The sequence below is a fragment of the Eptesicus fuscus genome, chromosome 4 (genome assembly GCF_027574615.1).
Source record: "Eptesicus fuscus isolate TK198812 chromosome 4, DD_ASM_mEF_20220401, whole genome shotgun sequence".
In the NCBI taxonomy this organism is placed as follows: domain Eukaryota; kingdom Metazoa; phylum Chordata; class Mammalia; order Chiroptera; family Vespertilionidae; genus Eptesicus; species Eptesicus fuscus.
The window spans coordinates 38588465-38599274 of NC_072476.1; the positions used below are offsets into that span (position 1 = coordinate 38588465).

General features: G+C 42.4%; 1 protein-coding gene across 1 annotated transcript; it reads right to left on the reverse strand.

Annotated features, from left to right (window-relative positions):
• Positions 1–6006: 6006 nt before the first annotated feature.
• On the reverse strand, positions 6007–6154 carry LOC129148706 (thymosin beta-4-like). The gene has a single exon (XM_054714275.1). The coding sequence runs from the start codon at positions 6139–6141 to the stop codon at positions 6007–6009; it is 135 nt and encodes a 44-aa protein (XP_054570250.1). The 5' UTR covers positions 6142–6154.
• Between the last annotated feature and the right edge of the window lie 4656 nt (positions 6155–10810).

Genomic DNA, 10810 nt, shown 5'->3' on the forward strand with positions numbered 1-10810 from the left:
AAGGGGATACATTTCCAAGCAAGAAGAGTAAGTGCAAAGGTGCTGAGGTGATACAAACATGGAGTGCTTAAAACATAGCATACATAAATATAAGTACTTATGAATTTTACAAGGACAATCATACTTTCTATGGATAATGCACAAATAGGTATACATTTTCCTAATTTTCCTTTCGTTATTGAGTAGAATTTAGTTTCACACTTTAAAATAGTTCTTCTAACTGTCAATAATTAATTACATTTACTGACACATTTTTTATCACTTTCTGCTTGACATATTTTCATCCAAGAATTTTCTTCTTTCTAAAATACAAATTTTAGTCTTTTAATGAAACTCTGTTGCTTTTGTGTGTCTGTTTTCTGTTGTATTGTTGTTGTTGTTGTTATTCCTATGAGATAGCTTATCTGGATATAAAATTTTAGGTTACCCATTATTTCCTCTCAGCACTTTAAAGATATTATTGATTATTGTTAAGTTCTTTTCTATTCTTGGTTATTGCTACATGAAAAATTTCCCAGTTTAAGAATGATTCTTAATAGATAAACAGACTTTTTCTCTTTGGCAGTTTAAAATTTTTCTCTTTTTCTTTAATATTCTGAATTTTGCAGTACCCATATAGATGTGGAATTCCTTTTTATATCTTTTTTGGCATTCAGAATGCATAGATGGTATGAAGATTCATTAATTTCTTCATTATTTGAATGTGTCAGCCACTTATCTTCAAATAGTGTCCATGTGTAATTTCCTGTATTCCTTTCATTTAGAAATCAATTTGGACTTACATTAGAGCCTCTTAACTGCTTTTCATCTTATTTATCTCTCCGTAATGCACTTTAAGTACATGAATCAATTCTTAAAATTCACTTGTTCTACCCTTGTGACTATTTCAACATTTATACAATTATTGAGAGTTTTAAGTTCATTTGTTTTATTCCCAAGTTTTCTATTAAGCTTTTCACATAGCCACAGTTTTTCATTAGTCCACTCTGTTAAAAAAGATAAACTGAGCATTATAAGTATCCTCATTTAAAGACTGTCAAAATGTTCCCTAAAATTAATTTTATTTAGAATACATCAGTGTTTTTATTGTTGATTTTCTTGGTTGTCAATAGCACTTTTTTTTTGGCTTCTTTTCATGATGGTATGGAAGAAATTTCTAGGTTCAAGTCCTGGTTTTCAGACCCTGTTAACCTTTACAGAAGCATTTTAATGGCAACCTATTGCAGAACCCAGAAAGCACTGAGTTTTAGCTCTACACCTCATTGCATTTCTGTTCCACGTCTAGTATATGGAGATGTTCATATTGTTTTTCAAGCTAAGTTATTTCTAACTGATTTTTTGCCTGCCCTTGCTCTGTTTTTGGAAAAATGGCCATGTATTTAAGTGTGAACTTAGACAGCCGTCTTAACCAGACTCCTTATCAAGACTTATTTAAATGGTTTATGTTTCCTTAATTCATGTCTTTATTCAGAGATTCTAATAATTCATGGCCATAGGTTTCTTGTTAAATATATTAAATAAACTATATGTATTTGAGATATACATATATATGTCCTGAATATATATATGTATATATATTTACTTTATTTCAATAAAGAATATACCTGTTTTAATTGATTTAGTTTGTTTTTATCATGCTTTGTTCCCACAAAGATTTTTAATGCAATGTAAATATGATTTGAGTTGTATTTCTTTCTTAGAATTTTTAAAATAAATTCAGAAATCAGAAATTATTTTTGACAGATTTATGTAGCATAGTTTTATGGTCCTCAAAAACAACTTTATTTAAAATCCAAAGAAATTCACAGCTTTCATGCCTCGGGCAATTATTTTCTTATTCTTCACTCAAGCTTCAGCCCTTTGCACACCCAAATAACCCATTAAATTGAAAATTGGAGTGTCTGTGCTTGTAACCTGACTACACTGAAGTCTGTCAATCTTTGCACTTCACCAGTACCAAAGGATTTGCCACTGCAAATCATGTAATCAGCCAAACACTGCTCATAATATCTGAATTTGAGAACCTATTTGGAAAAAAAAAATCCATTTTCAATGCAACCCAGAACTCTTCATACTAAAACTGGGAAGTGTGAAGAGACATTATTTGAGAGCTCTTGGTTTTTCCCAATTCAGTGTCTGGAAGGAAACAGGTACCTATGAACAACTTAAATTTCACTAATACAGATGTCTAACTCATTTGGATCAAGTCCTCTCCTTTACCTCCTGTTTTATTCTATCCTAAATTATTTGAGCCAACCACAATTTTAAAAACATTAAAAGGTTTTCAAGGCATTGGTATCATTTGCAGAGAAAAATTTAGCTGTTGATTGTGTAGCTGAAGGAGCAGCCATAGCATGTACAGGCAAGTGGATTAATCTAAAGGAATCAATTCTTTTTTCTTTTAACACGTGAAGTTAGTGTTTAATTTTTTTTGAATTGTTTTTTAAGTTGCTCAAAGTCATAATAAATGGTGACATAGAATTTTAATGAGAAAGAGTCAGGGAATATTGCTTTGAATTTCTTGTAAGAAACATTAATCTCAACCAGAACTTTTGGCTTCATTCTTTTGTGTGTAAAATAGTTGTTACTAAATATGTTTCTCTTTGAATACACATTTCTAATTGATCGCAGTCTACATTTTTTTTTCTGTGAACCCCCTTTTTTTAAATTATTGTTTAAGGTGTTACAAATAGTAATACATATGTCTCCTTTTTTTCCCCATTGACCTCCCCCCGCCTCCCCTACCCGTACTCCCTCCCCCACCCCCCCACCCGCACTTGCCCTCACCTCCCCTCCACCCGCCTGTGTCTTGCATCCATTGGTCATGCTTATATGCATGCATACAAGTCCTTCGGTTGATCTCTTACCCCCGCAACCCTCCCCTGCCTTCCCGCTGTAGTTTGACAGTCAGTTCAATGCTTCTTTGCCTCTGTATCTATTTTTGTTCAACAGTTTATAATGTTCTTTATATTCCACAAATGAGTGAGATCATGTGGTATTTTTCTTTCACTGACTGGCTTATTTCACTTAGCATAATGCTCTCCAGTTCCATCCATGCTGTTGCAAATGGTAAGAATTTCTTCTTTTTTATAGCAGCATAGCATTTTAATGCACAAAACTCTAGCTCAAGGCCCCGAATTAAGCCACGTATGTAGGATTTTTAATTTTTTCATATCTAATTGGTTAGGCCCAGGGCATCTTCAATGTTTTATGAAGGTACGAGCTCCAGTAGAACGAAGCTTCTGTGGACGTCTTACTGTGCATCTATGGGCCACTCTGACAGTCTGTCATGTACAGAACTGGGAATCCTCCTCACAGGACTCAGCAGGCAATAGGAAACTGCCTGGCTGATAGCATTGCTGTTATCTCTTTTAATAAAAACTTAATTTCCTTTCTTCCCTCTTATACCGGCAGATACCAGCCCCTTATTTATTTTCCTGACAGCTACCTGTCATCGTGTGAGCACCCAAGACTTGCTGTTCTTATTCCCACCATTTCTTCAATCTCCCCATCCTCCTCCCCGCCCCCTGCCCCCTCCCCCGCCAAGCCATGGGAAAATGTGAGTTTGGGGCTGTTCCTAGGCAGGGCCAGCAGAGTTTCCATAAACCTAGCCCAGCTTGGCACAAAGAAGATGTGGAAGGAGCAGCCGCAGCCTGTACAGCCAAAAGCACTTGTGGAAATCCTAGGAATGTGAACCAGAAGAATCGCCCCAGGTCCCCAGGCGCTTTTCTCACAGCACACTTAGCACGCTGAGGGGCTGGACCAACAGCCCTTCCCGCTGGGCACAGCTCTCAGCCTGCGGCTGGAAGCACAGCGGGATGTGGCAGCCTGGACGCGGGGTAATGTAGTAGGTGCAACAAAAGGCATCAAATTAGAAAATGGAAACTTTTTCCTCCCTGCACTGTAATTTGCCTGTCACTTGGCTTTAAAGCAGCTGAAAACAATTTTTTTGAAAGCGAATGTTTATTTCCTGAAGTCTTGTGAATAATTATAGGCCTGTTCTCTACATACTCGACATTCCACTGGCATTTCCCATAACTCTGTCAGCTCTGGCAGGTCCTAGCACATGCGTATGTTGGTGCTTTGCATGAAAAGGGGCTGCTGTTGAATGTGTGGCAACCTTTGATCGGAGGCGTGTGACATGCTCTACCTACAACTCATCAAGCTCAGCAAACTCAACGTAGCATGTGTCTGTGTGTGTGATTGTGTGTGTGTGTTTCCAAGTTCATTTTCTAAATGCTATGAGTAGAATCTACTGGGAACACTCCTGATTTTACATCTGTCTTACTGCAGGAAGAGAAGGGCAAGCTAATGAAATTTTTATGAGCTGTGCTGCCTAGTGTTCACTGACAAGTCTTTGCCTTTCTAGGGGAAGCTTTTGACCCCACGTGGTGAGGGAGTTTGCAACCCGATGCTATTGTTGGAATAATTATAGTCTAAGGTTTTCCTGTCAGCACCCAAGTTAGCTCAGGAAGGTTATATATTTTGAAATTCTTGTACCTCGTCCTCTGAAAATATATGCTCTGCAAAATCAGATGGTTGAAGGCCAATAAGTTGGTCATAAAACAGCTCTCACATCGCTGAAAGGAATGACTGAGATGTATATATATGTATCAAGTTCTGCAGTGTCATGTACATTTAATAGAATTATTGATGGGCCATTTATAAGGATTTCTTACTAGAGGAGTTCAGTTGAATAGTATTTCTTCTGAATGTTGGAACTCATATTTGGAATTTAGATTTTTATTATAATTAATAAAATAAGTCTGACATTAGAGTTGCACCACATTTTACATAAATACTTTCTACCTAGTACTTTAATCTACTTCCGGTTTTTACTATTATCTTTCAGGGAAATTTTTATTCTTATTTTCAGAGGGGGAACTAAAATGTAGGGGAATTTCATGGCTATTAGATTGAGCATGCATAAGAGAAGCTTTTTCAGGGCGCTCCTCTTAATCGTTAGATTGGTTTCAGGGCTTACGGCCTTTGCAAATCCCCAGATCCAGCCTGTGATCCCTTGTGTGAGTTTTATGAATGAGCTACAGTAGTTTTCTGTTTTTCATTTTGCCATCCAGGACAGTACAGGTCTGTTGGTCTGTTGTATGCTATTTAGGAACATTTTCTATAACTTTTAATTATTTAAAAACGTATTTGATTCCCAAACTCCTGTGCTGTAGAGATATCACTGGAATTTTTGGCAATGAGAATTGTATACAAGTGTCTGTGGGTTGGTGCAGTTCTGTGGGACTAACGGTATTTAAAAATGGTCACAACTGTACATTGGCTTAAATTTAGTAACAGCACCATCTTTGAGCTCATAAAGTGAACTTGTGCATCTTAGAAAATCACTGTTGGAAAAATGCATCCCTAACTTTTATTCCCATAATTGTGAATGGCAATGATGCTTTACTTTTGGCAAACTGATCCAATTGTAATAAACTAGCATTTAAGGCATTGTTTCCCAGAATATGTTTGTGATATTCATATATGGACATATAAGCTTCTCCCACTAGCTGTCTAAACCATTTACCCTGTTCTTTTTTATTCCCCCCCCCCATAACCTTTCATTGTATTTTCTAATTATTTATTCTGCTTATTGTGTAATTTTTTTCAGGTTTTAAAACTTTTTATTTGCATATTAAAAAAATGGTGCATTCCAATAATTAAAATCATTTGAACAAAAAAAAATGGCACTCTGATTAAACTGCATTTTACAGCCCGCAGGACACCTTGGATCAGCTTGGTTTTTACTCTAGATTCCACCCTCATCCCACCCAGCTCTTTCCTTCACCAACATGCAACTTCTCCCCCTTCCCCACCAGCCAGGCAGATGGGAGCGGCAGGTGTGGCCTTCGTTGTCAGTAGTTCTGATGTGAAAAGGGGCAGCACAATCACTTAAACTGATCCAACCTCTTCGCATCTTACAAAGTTAAACAGCTAAGAAGTAAAATAAGAAGGCAATGCTTGTGGAATGTACGGTGCATATTAGCAGCGCATGCTTCATTATGATTTGCCTGCTTGCTTCTCCTGTTCAGTCGTTTCTTTTGAAGGCAGTGGATTTTTCTCTTGCGTTTCTGTCTTCTTCAATTTCGACTTATCACATTTCTCAATCTCAGCCATATCGGGTTTGTCAGACATGGTTGCAGAGGAAGCCGAGTGAGGTGCACATACGAGAGAAGTTCGATCTGCTCAGTGACCGCTGCCGAGTCTATTGTGTAATATTTTAAATTGTCACCAGAGGATACCTTCCCACTGATCTCCAGAGAGAGTGAAAGTGAGGGGGAGAGACAGAGAGAGAAACATCAATGTGAGAGGGACACATCGACTGGTTACCTCCCTCACAAGCCCCAACCAGGGCTAGGGATCTAGCCTTCAACTGAGGCATATGCCCTTAACCAGAATCAAACCCCAGACCCTTCAGTTCACGGGCGATACTTCATCAACTGAGTCAAACTGGCCAGGCCTATTGTGTAATATTTATTTCACTATACTTCAATGCAAACTCCTCAAAGGAATCTTACTCTATTTTGTGCACTGATATACTCCACATAGTAGATGTTCAATAAGTATTTGTCCAATGACAGAAGGAATCAAAGAAGTTTGGTTTAGATCTGTGTTACTTGCATTTTGTAAATTCCTGACTAATACATTTAGTCAGTACTTTGGTAATTACCTTCCACACTCCTTCCCACCCGCTGGCCATCTTTAATTGCTCAGTAGACACTTGAGTGCTAATTTACTACTAAATATTTTACAATGGGCAATATGGTGGAGATTTAAACTAAAATATTTGGTCCTCACCCTCAAAGAGGCACAGGTGGTTGAAAACAACAAACAAAAATTGATACACGTATACTGTATAATTCAGTGCAAAATTTTAATTTCTATAAAAGTCCAGAGGGAAAGGACATCAGCAAAGTTATAATAATTATAGAAAGTTTCCTGGAACAGAAAAGGATTGTAAAATTGAAGAATCATATAATCCTATATAATAAAGAGGTAATATGCAAATTGACCCTCACGCCCACACATCACAAGATGGCCGCCCCCATGTTGTCACAAGATGGCCGCCCCCACGTCATCACAAGATGGCCGCCACAAGATGGCCGCACCCCACATCATCACAATATGGCTGCCCCCACGGCATCACAAGATGGCCACCACGAGATGGCTGCCCCCACGTTGTGACAAGATGGCCACCATGAGATGGCCGCACCCCACATCATCACAATATGGCTGCCCCCACATCATCACAAGATGGCCACCACGAGATGGCTGCCCCCACATTGTGACAAGATGGCCACCCCCACATTGCCACAAGATGGCCAGCAGGGGAGGGCAGTTGGTGGTGACCAGGCATGCAGGGGAAGGCAGTTAGGGGTGACCAGGCCTGAAGGGGAGGGCAGTTGGGGGTGATCGGGCTGGCAGGAGAGCAGTTAGGGGGCTATCAGGCTGGCAGCAGAGTGGTTAGGGGAAATCAGGCAGCCAGGCAGGCGAGTGGTTAGGATGACATAGCAGTCCCAGATTGTGAGAGGGATGTCCGACTGCCGGTTTAAACCAGCAGTCGGACATCCCCCAAGGGGTCCCAGATTGGAGAAGGTGCAGGCTGGGCTGAGGGACACACCACCCCCCCGTGCATGAATTTTGTGCACCAGGCCTCTAGTTATATTATAAAATTATTTTTACTAGGATATATCGTGTATTTTATCCTTTGTTGTTAAAGAGTATTTGGTTTTTCATAAAAAGAATCACTACTAGTAGCTCTCAAACTGGCTGACTACAGCTTCTAACCAGAAAGGAAGGCTTGTCAACAGATTTCACTTTCTGCCAGACTTACATCAAGAATAAGCTGTTAGGAGAAAGGAGGGGGCCTATATGATTTTATTCTCTAGTAAATCAGTCAAATCAAAACTCAGGGATATGATGTGGCAAAGAAAGTAGGAACCTCAGGCATGTCAAGTTTTCCCTGGAGGGAAGCCGCATAGGCAGGCAAGCACAAAAGCCACATAATCACCTTATTCATGACTTTGAGTTCATCTCTGCTGCTATCGATTGGCAAGCACTTGGAAAGAGAAGGTAGTGAATGACACTCTTAGAGAAAAGCTTAAATATATTCCCTAGTTAATTGAAAGGCTTCAACACATACCAGGCTTCAGGCAACCCAAGAACAAAGGCTGAAATTTATCATAGGTGGAAATAGAAGAAAGTTAAGATCATCCCCAAATGCCTAGGTTTCATAACTTTCAACTTTAAGTATTACAACCTATTTCTTGAAACTCTCCTCTAGTGTGTATGTTCATGAACATTGTTCTTATTTACAGACACACCAAACCCAGTTGGCTATAGTTTATCAACATAATAAAGATAGAAGGTAACTGTGGTCTTGATAGAACAATGAGGATACCTCTTGACCAGGACAGCATAGAATCCACATTCATTCATTTATTCAGGCCCTCAACACATATTTATTTAGCCCTTTCTGTTGTAATAAATAATGATTTGATAAGTGGGGATGGAAAAACATGAGAAACTTAAAAATCAGGATGAGAAATTAAATGTTCAGTGTCTTAAAGTAGAGAACATCGCTACTACGAACAGAGCAGTGTCATAATGGGTTAGTGAAGATCCTGGACAGAAGGGAGGGAATCAGGATTAGAGGTAGGAAACAGAAAAGGCCAGGCTGAGGGGGAAAAAGGGAGGGAGAGGGGTGATAGGAGACAGCTAGGAAACATAAATAGGGCACAGTATTGACTGGATAAGAACCATGAGAAATTCTTTTTTTGCAAAGTAATAAGAACAGAAGCCTGATTTGAGGGTATGGCAGAGAAAATGGAGGCAGCAGATATAGGCTCCTTATTTGAAAAGTTTGACAGTAAAAGGGGAAAAATTATAGCAGTAGCTAGAGAGGGCAGCTGGGTCAAGAGAACATTTTCTATGAGAGCAGATAGCATTCTTGTTTGAAGGCATGGGGTGAAAGCTGTGAGGAGGCGTTGAAGATGCCTAGAGGCTTAATTGAGAATTAAGGTCTTGATGGTACTGGGAAGAGAGGAGCATGGTGGTACAAAAGGAGCCCTGAGCTTTAGAAGGGGAGAGGGGCTTGTTTCTTGAGACAGAGACAAGGATAAGAAGTGAGAAAGTGGCTTCACTGAGTCACTATAACTAAATGCGCCAGTAGATGATGACTTGATCTTACCTGTGATATAAATGCTAAAGGCAGTACCTGAGGAGCATAATAACTTCTCTCTTATTATAACTCTATCATCATAATGAAAGCATATTCTTAGGCCCACCTATAATCTAACCTAATAATACCCAAACATGCAAATTGACCGCACCTTCGCTACGCCCACAGCCAATCATAGCGAACAAGATGGCGGTTAATTTGCATATGCGGGTGCTGAGCAGCCTGAGTCCTGTAAACATCCTCTGGACCCAGGCTGCTCAGAGCCTGTAGGCCTGCGCTTAGGTCCTGAGCGGCCTGGGTCCCATAAACATCCTCCGGACCCAGGCGGGATCGCTTAGGTCCTGAGCCGCGGGGACCCCAGAACGCCCCCTGGCCACTGGGAGCCTTGGTGGGCGGGAACATTCCCGCGTCGCCATAGCGACATGGGAATGTTCCCACCCCCAAACACGTGCAGCAGTCTGGGGTCTGGGACCTAAGTCACTCAGAGCCTGTAGGCCCGCGCTTAGGTCCTGAGTGGCAGGGGCCCCAGAAGCCCCCTGGCCACTGGGAGCCTTGGCTGGGCGGGAACATTCCCGTGTCGCCATAGCGACACGGGAATGTTCCCGCCCCCAAACACGTGCAGCAGTCTGGGGTCTGGGAAACATCCTTCAGACCCAAGCCTCTCAGATCGTGTAGGCCTGCGCTTAGGTCCTGAGCAGCCTGGGTCCCATAAACATCCTCCGGACTCAGGCGGATCGCTTAGGTCCTGAGCGGCAGGGGCCCCAGAACGCCTCCTGGCCACTGGGAGCCTTGGTGGGCGGGAACATTCCCGCCCCCAAACACTTGCAGCAGTCTGGGGTCTGGGACCTAAAGCCGCTCAGAGCCTGTAGGCTGGCGCTTAGGTCCTGAGTGGCAGGGGCCCCAGAACGGCCCCCTGGCCACTGGGAGCCTTGGCGGGGCGGGAACATTCCCGTGTCGCTATGTTCCCGCCCCCAAACACGTGCAGCAGTCTGGGGTCTGGGAAACATCCTTCAGACCCAAGCCTCTCAGATCCTGTAGGCCTGCGCTTAGGTCCTGAGCAGCCTGGGTCCCATAAACATCCTCCGGACCCAGGCGAATCAGAGCCTGTAGGCCTGCACTTAGGTCCTGAGGGGCAGGGTCCCAGAATGCCCCCTGGCCACTTGGAGCCTAAGGGTGCAGGCGCCAAGGGGCTGGGTCCCGCAAACATCCTCAGGACCCAGGCCAGTCTGAGCCTGTAGGCCCCTTGCTTAGGTCCTGAGTGGCAGGGTTCCCAGAATGCCCCCTGGCCACTTTGAGCCTATAGGTGCAGGAGCCAAGGGGCTGGGGGCGGGGCGGGGTGGAAACATCCCCTGTCACCATAGTGACCCCAGCCGCTTGGGAATGCTCCAGCACCAAGAGGCAGTTTGGTTCCACGCCCCCAGCCTGGCACACATGATGGGGGGCTGGCTGCTGGCCTCTGGGGTGTGTGGAGACCCTTGGGGGCCACCACTGCATGCGGCCCAGGGGTCCCTGCATGCCCCCCAGCCTGGCGCCCATGGTCAGGGCTCATACAGGAGGCAACCAATCAAAGAGTCCCTCTCACATTGATGTTTCTCTCTGTCTCTCCCTCCCTAAAGAAAGTTG

What these genes read in the sequence shown, in the direction of transcription:
- LOC129148706 (XM_054714275.1), bottom strand. Translation starts at nt 6,141, where the DNA reads ATGTCTGACAAACCCGATATGGCTGAGATTGAGAAATGTGATAAGTCG.